Source organism: Chiloscyllium plagiosum, unplaced genomic scaffold, assembly GCF_037043375.1.
Source record: "Chiloscyllium plagiosum isolate Xiang-an unplaced genomic scaffold, Cpla_swu_hap1 HiC_scaffold_24, whole genome shotgun sequence".
Classification (NCBI taxonomy): Eukaryota; Metazoa; Chordata; class Chondrichthyes; order Orectolobiformes; family Hemiscylliidae; genus Chiloscyllium; species Chiloscyllium plagiosum.
Genome location: NW_028270162.1, coordinates 57,587,424 through 57,605,647, shown reverse-complemented (window position 1 = coordinate 57,605,647; position 18,224 = coordinate 57,587,424). Strand labels below are relative to the sequence as shown.

The 18,224-nt window shown below is 41.5% G+C and overlaps 1 protein-coding gene across 6 annotated transcripts in view; it reads left to right on the top strand.

Annotated features, from left to right (window-relative positions):
* Nucleotides 1–18,224, top strand: part of sfi1 (SFI1 centrin binding protein) — a 134,130-nt gene that overhangs the window by 37,908 nt on the left and 77,998 nt on the right. For all 6 annotated transcript variants that reach the window (XR_015761285.1, XM_043716109.2, XM_043716110.2 and 3 more), the window contains 2 exons: nucleotides 2,241–2,338; nucleotides 5,791–5,857. Coding sequence is in view for 5 of the 6 variants with exons in the window: in XM_043716109.2 (XP_043572044.2) it covers nucleotides 2,241–2,338; nucleotides 5,791–5,857 (165 nt within the window). In the remaining variant the exon portion in view is untranslated. The remainder of the gene's footprint in view (nucleotides 1–2,240; nucleotides 2,339–5,790; nucleotides 5,858–18,224) is intronic.

Sequence of the window (18,224 nt, the reverse complement as noted above, 5' to 3'; positions counted from 1 at the left end):
AGTCCAATTGCTCACTGACAGCTGCTGGAACAAGTGAGGAATAACAACTTGACTGAGGGCCACAGTGATTTTAGATGTGCATTTCAGCAAAAGTAAGTTTTTTCAGGAGGCATTGGAGAGCACTTTAGAGAACAATGTGCTCTGTACCATTGCAAGTTTCACAACACCATTTCAGGGTATTGGAATACATTGCAACAGTAACTGTCCCATCTTAGTGAGTTGAGCTCCCCTGGCATTGCTCAGTATACTAATTCCAACTATCTTTCCTTCAATGCATTGTCCATGCTTGGGGAAATCAGTGTGAGGTTTTGCAGCCTCATTTCCATTTGTGGCTGTAGTATACAGCTAAACTGACAGTGATGAACAGCTTTGTAAGAAAATCTAAGTGATATGTCACTTTGTGTTGGTGACCATGTAGGCAATATTATTTATATAACAAATGGTGTTTTTAAAAATCTTAAGAATCGGATGGTGGCGCAAATTGTTAATTCACAGCAGAAGACAAACTTTCTGCAAAAGTGACAGATGAGGACCTTTTCTCCCAGGCATTATGGAGCACATTCTGGATAATTTCCAAGCTTGTGCTGTCAATTGTGATGTCTCCTTTTCGCTACACAGATTAATGAGATCAGATCTTCAGAGACCCATTGTCTCCACAAACACTTAATGTAGGAACTATTGTGAAATTGCTGAATGATCATCTTTTCTTGGCAGATAAAATTACAGTCAGTGTAATCTTTATTGTCTTATACAATGTCAAGAAATATGAATCATTTCCTTTTGCAGTAAACTGTACATTTCTCATAAGTTTATTCTTCATTCAAAACTTTGAAGGATAACTTTTTTTGCTGCCTGTGATTCAAAACTTGTTTCCTCTTGTTACTGAAGCAGAAATCTCTGATTTAAGGAACAAGAATTTCAAATGTTGCTCAGTGTGTTTTTTCGAACTCCCGTTTCTTTATCTCTCAATTGGCATTTGAAATTATGCAAGATCTTGATGGAACGGGTGGGAAGAAACTGATTGATTAAATTCCTTAACAAGACACCGATTTAAGATAATTGGCAAAGAATCCAAGGGAGGGAGAGGAGAATTTTTTATATTTTGAGTTGTTTTTGGTCTGGAATAGATGTTACAGGAGATCCTTGAATAACTTGAAAAAATAAATTAGATTGTCACCTGAAGCAAAAACTTTGCAGGACAGTGGGGAAAGAAAGGGGAGTGGAATGAATTGCATTATCTTCCAGAGAGGTGGAATGAGCATGATTACTGATGAACATAAGAAATAAGAATAGGAGTAGGCCATCTGACCTGTTGAGCCTGCTCCACCATTCAATAAGATCACTGCTGACCTTTCAATGGACCCAGCTCCACTTACCTGACCACTCGCCATAGCCCTTAATTCCCTCAGTGTTTCAAAATCTATCTTTGCCTTAAAAACATTCAATGAGGTAACCTCTGCTGCTTCACTGGGCAGGGAATTCCACAGATTCGTGACCCTTTGAGTGAAGAAATTCATCCTCAACTCAGTCCTAAATCTGCTCCCACTTATTTTGTGGCTATGCCCCCCAGTTCTAGTTTCACTCGCCAGTGGAAACAGCCACCCTGCTTCTATCTTGTCTGTTCCCTACCCATTTTTATACGTTAGCATAATTCTCATTCTTCTAAATTCCAATGAGTTTAGTCTCAGTCCACTCAGTCCCTCTTCATAAGCCAACCCTCTCACCCTTGGAATCAACCTAGTGAATCTGCTGCAATCTATGCTGTTTGGTGCTATGACTCTGTGAATTGCACTTACTAGAGCTGAAGCTGTTACAATTTAGGAATCATGTTTGCTCAGACGTTTGAGACCTGGACTAAAACCAGATTTTAGTTTGTCTGAATTCAGGTTTAAATATAAGATGCTCCTTGACCTCCAGTAATTTTCGTGGTTTGGTTTTCATGACAGCCTATTTCAAGAAAGAAGCATAATTGCACAAGCTCCTTTGAATTCATGAAATTCAATCTATTAATACAGCCCCCCCCCCCCAAATAAAGTGAGTTTCTTGGGTATAAATGTGCATAACCCGCAGGTGGGAAAACAATGGAAAGTGCACTCATGAACCTACATGCTAAATTGGCTGATGAATGTATTTCTGACAAACCCCCATCACTTCACCTGGGCTCATTTAACTACGCAGTTCTATAAATACTGGGACCTGAGCCTGCATTTCTGGTCTCTTAATTACTTTTGTTCTGACAGATGCTGCGAAGGTGCTGGAATCAGTGGAAATTACGTCTGGATCAGCAAGAGGAGCTTGAACTTCGAGCATTGACAGGACAAGCCCAAAACCATTTCAGGTATTCCTGTGCTTTGAGGATGGTTAACTGTTTAGTTTCCTGACTCTCAATAATCAGACATCATGGAAAAGTGACAATATCTTGAATGTTCTAAGGCTGATCTGTTCCTACTTACTGTGTGCGTACCTTGCCTTGAATCTCCCAAATCTGCTTCTAATATTGTGTAGACTTTTGATTCAGAAATCTTTTGTCAGTTCCTGTGATCAAGTACCACAAAACTGTTTGGTCAGATTTCTGAGTGTCAGACGCTTGAAGCTGAATGTCTTTCTGATGACTCCTATCTGTTCAGATACAGAATGCTACTGCATAAAAACACATCATTGCATAGTTAGATAATCAGTTTGATATCTGATCACAGCTAATTTGACAGCATCTGGAAGATGTCATGAGGGTGGTCCTCAGGCTTCTGAAGGTGCCACAACCTGAAGGTTTAGGCCAACCATCTGATGGCAACAGTAACTGAAGGTGCCTGACCTCAATGTTGAGTCAGCCGTGATGTCTGAAATGAGTTGTTAGTTTGTGAGCTGGTTTGGTTCCTGTACAAGACCAAAACAAGAGACATGAAATAAAAACAAATTCTGCAAATGCTTGGCAGGTCGCGTAACATGGAGAGTCAAACAGTGTTGATATTTCAAGTCAGTGACCTGAAATATGAATTCTGTTTCTTTCTGCATATCTATAGCAAGGGTCTTTTCCCTCGAGTGAGGGAGTTCAAAACTTGTGGAAAAATTTTAAGGTGAGTTTTAAAAAGGACATGAGGGGCAACTTTTTTACACAGGGAATAGTTCATGTGTAGAATGAACTGCCAGAGGAAGTGGTGGATGCAGGTGCAGTTACAAAGTTTTAAAGCTATTTGGATAAATACATGATTAGGAAACGTTTGAAGGGATATGGGTCAAATGCAGGCAAGTGGGACTAAGTTTAGGTTGGGAACATTGTTGGCATGGATAGTTGGACTGCAGGATCTATTTCTGTCCTATATGACTCTCTAACTGATTATTTTCAGTGTTGAAAAGTTGAAAGAATTACAGATACTATAAATCAGAGATAAAAGTAAAAATAGAGATGAAATTAGAAATTGCTGGAAAAGCTCAGCAGGTCTGGTAGCATCTGTGGAGAGAAATCAGAGTTAATGTTTTGGGTGGCCACAATGATCTCCTGGACTGATTTTGTTTGCCAAAGGATTTCAGAAATGTACCATTTTTATTTCCAAAACTCATCTGTATTTGTAATCTGGCATTTTACCTTTTCCAGGATAGTGCATGTTGAACTGGGAGTCTTTGTATTGAGATAAACATGATAGTACATATATGTTAGAACAGCTTGCTGGACTGTTTATAAATGCAAAAAGCTTATTCAGTAGATCAAGCAGGTAGTGCCAGACTTGCTGAGTTTCTCCAGCATTTATTATTTTTGTTTCAGATTTCCAACACCTGTAGTATTTTGCTTTTATTTTTGGACCATGAAATTTTGTTAGCTGTTTGTCAAGTTTTGTATGTTCTCAGATTTCTTTCTGGCCAGGCACTGATTGCATCTGACCTGTCTGAGAGAGAGATTGCTTTTGCTGCTGCTGACCCATTCATCCCTCAGCCATTGTAGATACTTTATCGCTTGACTGATTAGCGATAAACAGCATGGTTTTGTGAGGGGGAGGTCGTACCTCTCTAACTTGATTGAGTTTTTTGAGGAGGTGATGAAGATGGTTGATGAGGGAAAAGTGGTTGATGTTGTCTATGTGGACTTCAGTAAAGCTTTTAACAAGGTACCTCATGGCAGACTGGTACAAAAGGTGAAGTCACATGTAATTGGGGTGAGCTGGCAAGCTGGATACTGAACTGACTTAGTTACAGGAGAAAGAGGGTAGGGGGTGGAAGGATGCTTTTTGGAATGGAGGGCTGTGACTCGTGGTGTTCCACAAGAATCAGTGCAGGGACCTCTACTCTTTTAGATCCATATAAATGACTTGGAGGAAAATGTAGCTGGTCTAATTAGTAAGTTTGAGGATGATGCAAAGATTGGTGGAGTTGCGGATAATGCGGAGGATATAGATCAGGTGGAGGCATGGGCAGGCAAATGACACATGGAGTTTAATCGGGACAAGTCTGAGATTATGCATTCTGGAGGGTCAAATGCACATGAAAATTATGTAATGAATGGCAGGACCCTTCAAAGTATGCAGAGAGAGATATGTGTGTGCATGTCCACAGATCACTGAAGGTAGAAGCGCAGGTAGATAAAGTAGTAAAAATACCTATGGCATGCTTCCCTTCATTGAAAGGGGGCATTTTTAAGACAAGTTACACTGCAGCTTTGTGGAACTTTAATTAGGCATACAATTCTGGTCACCACACTACCAGAAGCATCTGGATGCTTTGGAGAGGGTACAGAAAAGGATAACCTGAATGTTTCCTGGTATGGGGGAATTTAGCTATGAAGAAAGGTTGCATAGACTGGGGTTGTTTTCACTGAAGCACAGGAGGTTGAGGAGCAATCTGATAGAAGTTAATAAGATTGTGAATGGCATGGACAGAGCGGAAAGTATGAGATTTTTTCCCAGGGTGGAGGGGGTCAATTACTATGGGACACAGATTCAAGGTGGGGAGGGGGGGGGAGGGGAGAGGGATGTTTAAAAGAGATGTGCAAGGTAAGTTTTTTGCACAAAAGGTGGTGAGTGCCTGGAATGTGCTGCTCGTGGAGGTGGTGGAAGCAGACACAGTAGCAACTCTCAAGAAGCACTTGAACGAACACCTGAATAGGAAGGGAATACCAGGAAACATTCAGGTTATCCTTTTCTGTAGTTGAAATTTTATTGCTGGAACAGCACAGCAGGTCAGGCAGCATCCAGGGAACAGGATGCTGCCTGACCTGCTGTGCTGTTCCAGCAATAAAGTTTCAACTTTGATCTCCAGCATCTGCAGACCTCACTTTATCCTTTTCTGTACCCTGTCCAAAGCATCCAGATGCTTCTGGTAGTGTGGTGACCAGAACTGTATGCAATGTACCAAGTGTGGCCTAATTAAAGTTTCACAAAGCTGCAGTGTAACTTGTCTATTCTTAAAAATGTCTCCTTTCAATGAAGGCAAGCATGCCATAGGTATTTTTACTACCTTATCTACCTGAGCTTCCACCTTCAGTGATCTGTAAGTGAAGACGGTTTTAGTATGGAAGGGCAAATGTGGCATCGCAGGCATGAAGGGCCAAAGTGCCTGTCCCTGTGTGTACTGTTCTTTATACTGTGGGTCCTTGGGCAATGTACAAAGTTGCTTCAAATTGCAATGCAGTTGATCAATGGAAAGATCTAGGACTAACTTTCTTTTTACACTGAAAGTAAGCAAGTATTAGAAGCAATTATCACTTGAGTTAATTATACTTTATTGACACTAAAATGCCTGGAATCCTACAACTCTATTTCATGTCACTAACTGTTCTGAAACTGCATCTTTCTTTTCCAGGGAGGTATTGCTGAGGAAATCTTTCCATTGTTGGATAAAAGGCATTCAAGAGGAAAAGTGGTATCAGGTGAGGAATAAGAACATGATCCTGAACAAGAGAATTGAAATAGTTCTATATAGTAATTCAGTGGTTTAACAGGTAGATCAGTAGAACCCAGATTGACTCAGTCGCTTTCATTTAAAGAATCTCAAATTATTAATTTTCAGCCTCTGTTAACATGTCACAGTTGAAATATGCTTTGCAGCAAAAACACAAGCATTTCATTTGTTTTGAAATGACAGTTAAAAACAATTTAAAGCAATTCAAGAAAACAGTCTTGCTCGGCATCAGCCTATTTCCACCCCTCACCAGTCTCCCTGGGTTTTGGACTACTCCTCCATACACTTAGTTGTCTGTTTGCTGTCTCCTTCAGATGACGGAGGCCTGTGTCATTACTGAATCCCTGAGCTAAACTTTCTCAATACTCTTTTGGTTTGGTTTCCTTCAGTAAGAGATTCACAGCACCACCCAGAAGCCCTGTGCCTTCCTTTGTGTTTGGAACTCACCTCAGGCCTGTTGTTGCCTGATTTCTCAAGCATTATTCTCTTGAGCTGAGGTCCACTCCTTTGCCCAACCCCATGGACCTGCAGTGTCACGGGAGTGAAAATAGTAACAAGTATGGGACCAACTGGATTAATCTTTCAGAGGATTATTCATTTCATTTCAAATTCTTACACTGGATTTTGTTAGCCAGGCCAGTATTTGTTGGTCATGCCTAACTGCTCTGGAGCTGTTGGATTTTTTTAGGTCATTTCAGAGAACAATTAAGTGTTATCCACATTGCTGCAGGTCTGAAGTCACATAGGACAAGACCAGATAAGGATGGCACTCAACCTGCTCTGAAGAGCATGAGTTCGTGGTAATCATTACTGAAACTAGCATTCAATTCCAGCTGTTAGTAATTGAATTTAAATTTAATTATTGTGGCAGGATTTGATCCATATCCCCAGAGGATTAGCCTGGCTATTTGGATAACTAGCTCAGCCATAACATCTCTCACTTGAAGAACATTTCAATGTGGAGCTGTATTCCATGTTCATGAGTGCAGTTGGACAATATGGAACGTAGCTTGGAACTGTTGTGAAGAACAATTAATTCTCAGCTGGTAACAAAATCCCTGCTGAACCTTGCAACTAAATTATATTGTGACCTGCTGTGTAATGCTGATTTATTAAATTACTTCTGAGGGCTCTAATTGTCTGATTAAGTTGTTAAATAGACAACTTGAACTTTTCTGAGTTGTTTTACTGTGGTTTAATAATTGGCATTAGTGAAAGTGAGGAGCTTTTAGTTGATTCTACTTTGAACATACTTTGAAAAAAGAAAGTTTCAATACCATAGTTAGTGAAATGATGCCTGTAGACAAGTGTATTTTAAAAACCATCCTTCACTTATGCATTCATACAGCCTTGTAGCGTGGAAACAGACCCTTCAGTCCAACCAGTCCATGCCAAACTAAACTAGTCCCATCTGCCTGTTTCTGGTCCATAACCCTCCAAACCTTTCCTATTCATCTACTTATCCAAGTGTTTTTTTAAACGTTGCAATTGTATCCACCACTTCCTCAGGAAGCTCATTCCCCATGTGAATCACCCTCTGTGTAAATAATTTGCCCCTCATGTCCTTTTAAAATCTCTCTCAACTCACTTTAAATATGTGCCCCCTCATCTCAAAATCCTCAATCCGAGGGAAAAGACAACTACCATTAACTCTATCTATACCTCTCATTATTTTATAAACTTCTATCAGGTCGCCTGTCAACCTTCTTTACTCCAGTGAAAAAGTCCCAGTCTATCCAGCCTTGCTTTATAACTCAAACTTTGCATACCCAGCAAGATCGTGGTAAATCTCTTCCGAACCCTTTCCAGCTCAATAATATTCTTCCTACAACTGAGCGACCAGAACTGGACACAGTATTCTAGAAGAGGCCTCACCAAGATAGTGGAATCAAGGGTTATGGGGATAAGGCAGGAACAGGATACTGATTGAGGATGATCAGCCATGATCATAATGAATGGTGGTGCTGGCTCGAAGGGCAGAATGGCCTACTCCTGCACCTATTGTCTATTGTCTAATATCCCGTACAACCTCGATATGACTTCCCAACTCTCATACTCAAAGGACTGAGCAATGAAGGCAAGTGTGCCAAAAGCCTTTTTAACACCCTGTTTATATATACACAAACTTCAAAGAATTACGTACCTGCACCCCTCGGTCCCTCTATTCTACAACACCATCCAAGGCCCTACCATTTATTGTATAAGCCTTACCTTTGTTTGTTGTACCTAAATGCAATACCTCGCATTTATCCAGATTGTGCTCCATCTGCCATTTTTCAACCCATTGACCTATTTGATCAAGATCCTTTCTAATCTTAGAAAACCTTCACTGTCTACTACACGAACAATTTTGGTGTCATTCGCAAACTTACTAAACATACCTTCTATATTCTCACCCAAAAAACTGTAACATTACTCAAGATGTAACCGTACTGTCCTCCTAACAATTCTACTTCATTCATATGGTTATACATTCCAAGACCTTTCTTATTATGATGGTGATCCATCAAATTACACCGGCACCACTCCCCACCTCTTCCTCCGCTACATTGATGACTGCATTGGCGCCACCTCGTGCTCCCGCGAGGAGGTTGAGCAATTCATCAACTTCACCAACACATTCCACCCTGACCTTAAATTTACCTGGACCATCTCTGACACCTCCCTCCCCTTCCTGGACCTCTCCATCTCCATTAATGACGACCGACTTGACACTGACATTTTTTACAAACCCGCTGACTCCCACAGCTACCTGGATTATACCTCTTCCCACCCTACCTCTTGCAAAAATGCCATCCCGTATTCCCAATTCCTCTGCCTCCGCCGGATCTGCTCCCAGGAGGACCAGTTCCACCACAGAACACACCAGATGGCCTCCTTCTTTAGAGACCGCAATTTCCCTTCCCACGTGGTTAAAGATGCCCTCCAACGCATCTCGTCTACATCCCACACCTCCGCCCTCAGACCCCACCCCTCGAACCGTAACAAGGACAGAATGCCCCTGGTGCTCACATTCCACCCTACCAACCTTCGAATAAACCAAATCATCCGCCGATATTTCCGCCACCTCCAAACAGACCCCACCACCAGAAATATATTTCCTTCCCCACCCTTTTCCGCCTTCCGCAAAGATCATTCCCTCCGTGACTACCTGGTCAGGTCCACGCGCCCCTACAACCCACCCTCCCATCCTGGCACTTTCCCCTGCCACCGCAGGAACTGTAAAACCTGCGCCCACACCTCCTCCCTCACCTCTTTCCAAGGCCCTAAAGGAGCCTTCCACATCCATCAAAGTTTTACTTGCACATCCACTAATATCATTTATTGTATCCGTTGCTCCCGATGCGGTCTCCTCTACATTGGGGAGACTGGGCGCCTCCTAGCAGAGCGCTTTAGGGAACATCTCCGGGACACCCGCAACAATCAACCACACTGCCCCGTGGCCCAACATTTCAACTCCCCCTCCCACTCTGCCGAGGACATGGAGGTCCTGGGCCTCCTTCACCGCCGCTCCCTCACCACCAGACGCCTGGAGGAAGAACACCTCATCTTCCGCCTCGGAACACTTCAACCCCAGGGCATCAATGTGGACTTCAACAGTTTCCTCATTTCCCCTTCCCCCACCTCACCCTAGTTCCAAACTTCCAGCTCAGCACTGTCCCCATGACTTGTCCGGACTTGTCCCACCTGCCTATGTCCTTTTCCACCTATCCACTCCACCCTCTCCTCCCTGACCTATCACCATCATCCCCTCCCCCACTCACCCATTGTACTCTATGCTACTTTCTCCCCACCCCACCCTCCTCTAGCTTATCTCTCCACACTTCAGGCTCACTGCCTTTTTTCCCGATGAAGGGCTTTTGCCCAAAACGTCGATTTTGAAGCTCCTTGGATGCTGCCTGAACTGCTGTGCTCTTCCAGCACCACTAATCCAGAATCTGCTTCCCAGCATCTGCAGTCATTGTTTTTACCTCACAGAATAATTCAATCCTAATGAGTTAACTGATGATAAGTGTTGGCAGTCAGTTTGCACACGAAATCGTACAAATATAAACGAGCTGAATATACAAAGTTTAAAAAAAAACACGCAATATACAGGTTTATTTGGAAGTACAAGTTTTCAGAGCACTGCTCCTTCACCCTAGCTAGTGGAGCAGGATCATAGGACACAGAATTTATAGCAAAAGATCATAGTGTCATACAACTGATGCGATATATTGAACAAGGAGAAAGTGAGGACTGCAGATGCTGGACATCAGAGTCAAGAGAGTGGTGTTGAAAAAGCACAGCAGGTCAGGCAGCATCCGAGGAGCAGGAGAATTGACATTTCGGGCATAAGCCCTTCATCAGGAATATATTGAACAAACCTAGATTGCTGTTAAGTCCTTCAACTTTTAGAATTAATTCAATTAATTAATATGTGAATCCCAGAGTTTCTTTCAAGTCACATTCCCGAGATAATTTAAGGCTTTTTATAAAAAATGACATCTCAGCTGAGACAATGCATTAAAGGTGTGAGTATTCCAATCTTGATTTATTTCCAAAGTAGGATTTATAACATATCCCATGAATTGACTGTCCACAGATTGTGTAGGCACAAAATCTTTGAACAAAATAGAATGTATCTGCAAATACAATTCTGCAAATGCAAATTCAGCCCATAAACTTTTTGAGTGATTTTTAACTTTGTCCACCCCAGTCCAACACTGGCATCTCCACATGATGAATATCCAATTCATCCATTGGTAGATGTGAGTAGAAGCGAATGATTTTGTCCAAGGTCGCAGTAGTAGACTTTGATCTGTTTTGAATAGTGCCAAGAGATCTTTTAAATCTGCCTGAACGATACAAATAAACAACTGGAGCCTTGTTTATGCCTCTGTTGAAGAAATGCAATTCTGGAATTGCATCATTCTCTTGCTGTATGTTAGAGCGTAATTTTGTAATATGCCTCAAGTTCTGCTTTGGTCCTTAAATCCAATGTCTTTAGATCAGAAATGAGATATGCATGAGAATTCCTAGAAGCATGGCACTCCAACCGGAACTCTATCAACAAACACATTGACTTGGATCCCATTTACTACCTTCTGAGAAAAAGAACAGGAAATGACATCACCAACCCAAGGAAACCCAAACATATAAATAGAAAGCAGGCTACACCACCAGTGCTTCATCTGGAGGCTCACTGATGATGTTACTGAGTAAGGTGACAAAACGTCTGAAAATGAACATTCTAGCTCAGTGAGCAAACCCACATCCAAGAAATGAGAGTGCTAACAATAGCCAAACTATCACACTTAGTCATACCTGGTAATAGCTACCAGGCACACTGTTCCCTGGAGAAATATTACTTAATTCATCCATAATTAGCTCTTATGACAAAAAAAACAGTAGAACCATAACTGAACAGTAGGAAATTTTAAGCTGTGAATTTGAGCCAGTAACCAGTTGCTCAGGTCTGCGAAGTTATTTAAATCCCACGATTGGATTGCCCCCTTCTGACGTACCAAGAGGCATCCACAAACTTCCATATACAGAGGAACCTCGATTATCCGAATACCACTTATCTGAAAATCGGATTATCCGAAGGAGATTTCGATGTCCCGACAGGAACATCACATCAAAGACATGTTTCCAACAGTGATCGCGTCTTTAGTTTACAGTGATTAAACAGGCACTGTCTCCAAATGACTGACCTCCCGTCCTTTCTCTCTCCACACACTTTCTACAGAGGGGTGTACCCTAAAACCCCTCCTTCCCCAGATGATCTCTCCAACACTATCCTGTACAGGGCAAATGTGGAACCTGTCAAAAGATTGCCTTAAAAAATTGTGTGTGTGGCTGTGTGTGTGTGGCTGTGTGTGCTATTTGGAGACTTACCCAACAAAGGCGGCAGCAGCAGCAGCAGTGTTATTGTTGGTGTCCAGTCCGGCTGCACGGCGAGGGGGGGGGGGGCGGAGACGCATGGGGGAAGAGGTGGTGTTGGATGGGTTTGGGGGGTGGGGGGGTTGGACGGGATCGGGGGCAGGGGGCGGGGCAGGCGGGTGGTGGTGTTGGACGGGGGTGGGGAGGCAGTGTTGGATGGGATTGGGGGGACGGGGGCGGTGTTGGAAAAGTTTAGGGGACGGGGGGGTGGTGTTGGATGGGGTTGGGGTGCATGGGGCAGGGGGAGGGATTGGCGGGTGGAGTTGGACAGGGTTGGGGGCAGGGGTGGGGTTGGCCGGTTTGGAAGGCAGGGGGCGGGCAGGGGTTGGGGGTAGGGGTGGGATTGGACGGGTTTGGGGGCGGTGGGGCAGGGGGGTGGTGTTGGACGGGGTTTGGGGGCAGGGCCTCGCACGCTGTGTGCTGCTACAGTCTCCTGAATGAGGAGCAGACTTCAAAAACTCCGAGCCCCAGAGGAAAGGCATTTAATTGATTAACCAAATAATCGATTATCCGAGCGAAATAGTGCCCGCCCATCTCGTTCGGATAATTGAGGTTCCGTTGTATCTCATTTTGCTCAAATCTAAAAAGTCACTGAGGTTAATGTTTCCTTTGGGAAATGGAGCAGATAACATTTTAAATGAGGTCAAAAATATATTATATTTTTGAAATTTCAGTAAATGCTCTTTTTGTGTTTGATTAAACAAAGCTTTTACTTATTAAACACTATATCCAATATCATATATTATAAGTATGTTAAGAGTAAGAGGATAAAGTGAGGTCTGCAGATGCTGGAGATCAAAGTTGAAACTTTATTGCTGGAACAGCACAGCAGGTCAGGCAGCATCCAGGGAACAGGAGAATTCCTGAAGAAGGGCCTGTGCCCGAAACGTCGAATCTCCTGTTCCCTGGATGCTGCCTGACCTGCTGTGCTGTTCCAGCAATAAAGTTTCAAGAGTAAGAGGATTACTAGGGAAAGTGTGGGACCTATTACTGTTACGACATGGGGTAAACCCTCCTAATTTAAACCAGATATTCAGTAAAGCTTGTCTCATGCTGTAATCTGTTAAATTTCGAGAGGCAAAGAACTATCCCAGATCTTACTATTTAAAGAAAAAAATTAACTATTTTATTCTTTAAGTCCAAAAGAGAACATTAAACAACAACTATTTACAACTCATTTCTCTTAAACCTATTTTTACCTCCCACACCACAATACTGGTCTGATAAATTCCCTCTGAAATTTCTGGCAAATCACTTTCAAACTCAGTTGTCGTATTCGGATGTCAAACTTTCTCGATAGATTTCTCTAGGTTGGCTTCGGGGTTCTGCTGCACAAATTTCTTATGGACAGGTACCTTTCAGAGAGCTATTCTATTGGCTGTTATATTGGTGCTTGGCAGCTCTTTACTATTCTCCTTCTAACTGTTCAAAATGTCCAATTTTATACCCCAAAACATGGATCATTTCATTGGGTTGATGTCATCCCAAACAGTAAATTTAAATTCAATTAGATTTTCGTATCTTGGTACAAAACAAATTTTAAATTGTGCCCATGGCAACACAGCTCCAGCTATTTGTGTCAACTAAATCTTACACTTTTAAATCTTTCAGCACACTCTGTGCCAGCCAGAAATTTCAACTCCCTTAAAGGGGCAGTACACGTCTATAAATTCATAAAAGAGAGCAAGGGGCAACCGGTGTGTGGAGCCAGTAGACATGGATGAGGTCTTAAAAGACTGCTTCTCATCTATATTCACAGAGTGGAAAGACATTGCAGCCAGGGATGTCGGTTTTATTAACTTGAGAGCCTGTATTTTCATGGTATTTATCTTTCACCAAAGACTACACCATTTTAACTATATTCATTATATTTGCTGCTGAATTTACTTAAACCAGCTGATTACTGATGGAAAATACTGATAGTGATGGTAATAGCTCTGAATTTGCAGTCAAGAGTGCTACTGTCACTGATTTTGAAGAACGCTATGTAGCAATCTTTCTGGTATGAATTTCACACTTCCTGAATATAAACTTTCAATCTGATATCCACTGCAAAAAAATCTCCAGCCATCCATGATATCATTGAACAGGGTACACAACCAATCAAATTCAAGCATTTTTGCAGCTAACCAGGGAGTAAATGATTATCTAACAACTTACCTAATTTTTAACATAAATTTCAGAGGCTAAAAGGAAGGCTAGGATGTATACATTAGAGTTTATTAAATCATAAAAATAATTTGCATTACACAAATATAAAGCTAGGTTTTCAAGGCTAGAAAAATTGTTCACTTATTTATAAACCCAGTTACATTTCATTATCAATGAATGACTTTTTCATGGGTGTTTTAATTCTGATCTTACATCGTAAGTGCGGAAAATCTTAATAGGTTAGTGATTTCTAAAACAATTGCCATCTGCAGGATTGCCGACAGTGCAGGAACAGGGAATTATGCCATCAGCTTGTTTACATACACGTTTAACAGCACATGGCAGAATTTGTTGTTAGTTTTGGTACCATCCCAGTTGATAATAATAAGAGATAAGTCAGAACTCAAAGTTAAATCTGGCTTGAGAGACCATAAGTTTTATGTTTTACAATTTGGTTACTGTGGTGGTCATTCAGTGAACATGTTCACATGAGGCTGTCAATGCCTCCTTCACAAAAAAAAGAAATTTTTACACAAAAGAAAAAAAGCCATACACAAATATATAGATGACAAATATGCAGGTGGCACGGTAGCTCAGTGGTTAGCACTGCTGCCTCACAGCACAAGGGACACAGGTTCAATTCCAGTCTTGGGTAACTGTCTGTGTGGAGTTTGCACATCCTTACCATGTCTGTGTGGGTTTCCTCTGGGTGCTCCAGTTTCCTCCCACAATCCAAAGATGTGCAAGTTTGGTGAATTGGCCATGCTAAATTGGCCATAGTGTTCAGGGAGGTTAGGTGCATTCGTGCATTGGGTAGGGGAATGGGTCTGGGTGGGTTATTCTTCAGAGAATCGGTATGGACCTGTTGGGAAGGGCCTGTTTCCACATTGTAGGGACTCTGTGAAACTCTGTGAAAACAATTTTGAAGGGTCTTATCATAAACAGCAAAAAGCAAGTCTCAACTTTTTTAACCCTTGCAATATCCTTTACAGATACTGAACACTAGTGAAGTGCCACTCCTATCTTTACATTAAAATTTTTGTTCAACTGAAGAGGTTACAAGCTTTTCCTTTTGGTGACTTTATTCACGTTGACCAAATATGATTCTCTCCATCTCTCCCAAAACAGGCTAACTTCCCGATGTTTGTCTGACTTTGACAATTTGAGGGTGCTAAAACAGCTTAATATTTCTTTTCACCTATGATAGGTTGAAGACATTCTCAAAACCAGGAATGAATCCTCAGCTAGAAGGATAGACTTAAAGAATTTGGATTCTATATTTGAGCGAAGTCTAGATTTAAGGGTGATCTGGTTCGAGCTTTGAAGATAATAAATGGAATAGCTTGGGTTCTAGTTGACAGTCAGTTCCGGATAAATAGGCGTTGGAGGATTAGAAATTTAAATTTTGTGTAAAGCCAGATATTTTTCTGTTGTTATGAAGTGGAGGTTGACCCCCTTCTCCCCCCCCCCCCCCCAAATAACTAAAACTGAAACACCCAGAGTGGCTTGCCTTGCTTCATAATCTGTTAAAGGAAGTGTGAAAAGTGGTATAACCGATCTCTCACCCCCTAATCTGTTATAAAGGAATGGTTAAATGAAATGAAATCCTTTCACTCAATCTATAATCAACAAGTGACAATCTATTTATCTAACTCCAACATTAAAGAAATTTACAGAATCACTAACAAACTGAATAATTCTCCTCTAGCTACTAACTATTCTCGAATAAAATGAAATTCTAATGGTAAACAGTTCCAATAAATACACGTCCCACTTACATAACAAAACAATAGAATTTAGTCTTCAGCAGTTGCCACCAGGATATGCCTTCCGGAATGCTCCACACCCTCTCTATTGATCTTCTTTCAGGAATGCCTACTCCTTCAAATTCTTGCATCAGAAATACCTCTCTCTATCAAATTCTTTTGTCAGGAGTATTAGCTAAAAGTGCCTTTAGTCAGACGATGGTCACTCGGAGAGCTGAGAGAGCTAATCTCTCCAGATGGCAAATTTTCTGCCAATTTTCAAATGGCTTCTTCTTTTATATGCCCTTGATGACCTATTAATTTCTTACAATAAGATTGGTTCTAGGTTGTCAAAACCGTCAGGTTCAAATTTAATTGGTCCTTAGTCTCCAAGTGCCTGTTTTAAATTAATTGGCTGAATTTAAAAATTTGTTGTCTTGATAAAAATACTGCTTTGCCTGCTAACAGTATAGCCTTTTGAAACAAGTATTTCAATTGGAGCACCTGCCAACTGGCAAGCTGCTGTCCACAGAAGCTAATTTTTAATTTTCTAAGCATTGGTAAAAACCCATAAAATCTTTTAAATGGACCATGTACTCTTCCCCCACCCTCTTATCATTTTACAAATGTTAAATTCTGACATCCTGCCTTCCAATCCATAAATACTCTACCTAACTTTGCAACACTATTCATTCATGGGTTGTAGATCTTGCTGGCTAGGTCAATATTTATTGCCATCTTCATTGCTCTGGAGAAGATGGCTCTGTGCCTCTGACCTGTTGTTGTCTCTGGTCCATTTCAATTTCTGGCCAGTAGTAACCCTGAGGATGTTGACTGTGGGATTCAGTGATGGTAATGCCATTGAACATCAAAAGGCAATGTTTAGATTCTCATTTGTTGGAGATGGTCTTTCCTTGTTTTTTTGTGTGGGTAAATTGTTACTTGTCTCTTATCCAGCCAGGTTGCTCAGCTCTTGCTGCACATGGACACGGACTGCTTCAGTATCTGAGAAATCATGGATGATTATCCTGACTTTTGACTTCATGATTGAGTGAAGATAATTAACAAAACTACTGAAAATTATTGGGCGTGGGACACTACCCTGAGGAATGCCTACAAAAATAATTGACCTCCAACCGTCTTACTTTTGTGCTAGATATGACTACAACCAACAGAGAGCTTTTCCCCTGGTTCACATTGACTCCAGCTTTGCTCAGACTTCTTGATGCTGTAATGACATCAGGAACTGAGTGGCTCTGGCAGAAACCAAATTGAGCAAATTATTCCTTTGGATGTTGCTTGATAGCACTGTTGATGACCTTTTTTTGCCACTTCTTGAATTATGGAGAATTGACTAATGGAATGTAATTGCTGGGGTTGGATTTGTCCAATCTTTCCTGCATAGAACATAAATAGGAAATTTCCACATTAGAACATAATACACCACAGCACAGTGCAGGCCCTTCAGCCCTCAACACTGTTGGGTAAATACTAGTCTTGTTGCTCTGCTGAAACAGCATAGCAAAGGACATGGCTAGGTCTTGAGCGCATGTTTACTGTTATTACCAGAATGTTGTCATAACCACTGCAGTATTCATTGTATCTGGCCATTTCTTGGTATTATATGGGGTGTATCGAATTGTTGAAGATTGGCAACTGAGATGCTGGGAACCTCAAGAGGATGTCAAGATTATCCTCTCAACATTTCTGGTTGAAGATTTTTGTAAATTATTCAACCTTCCCTTTTGAGTTTGAGAATTGGATATTTGTGAAATCCCCCAACTCCCATCATTATTCACAACTGTATGTGATGGGATTGTATAGCTTATACAGATTTGTTGGTTCTAGGATTGAAGATCTCTGTCCTTTGCATGCTGCTTCCACTGTTTGGTATTCAATTAGTTCTGTTTTGCAGCTACACAGTTCATTTTTAGGTGAACCTGATGTTACTCCTGGTGTGCCCTCCTGTACTCTTCTTTGATCCAAGCTTGATCACCTGGCTTGATGGTAGTTGAATATAATTCTGCTACTTTTGATGGCTTACAGCATCTCATGAGCCCAGTTTTGAGTTGCTGGATGTGTTTGATGTCTGTCCCATTTATTGCATGGTGGTCGTAACGCACAGTAGGCTGGAAGATATCCTTAATGTGAAAAAAGGACTTCTGTCTTTTTAATTACTCAGCGATGATTCCTACTAATTCAGTAATGGATGGGTGCATTTGCAACAATTAGATTGGTGAGCTAAGCAGATATTTCCTTGGTTCAAGCACTCTTAAAGATAGGCATTAAAATCCCCTTTGCAGTGAACATTCTCTGCCCTTGCCACCTTCAGTCTTCATCCAAGTGGTATTCAACAAAATGAGTATTGATTTAACAGTTGAGATGGTGTAGTAAGTGGTAGTCAACAGAAGATTTCCGTGTACGATTGACCAGATGCCAAATGTCAAAGAGTCTGGAGTCAATATTGAGGAGTCCCAGGCAACTCATTCCCGACTGCATATCTCTGCTGTTGAG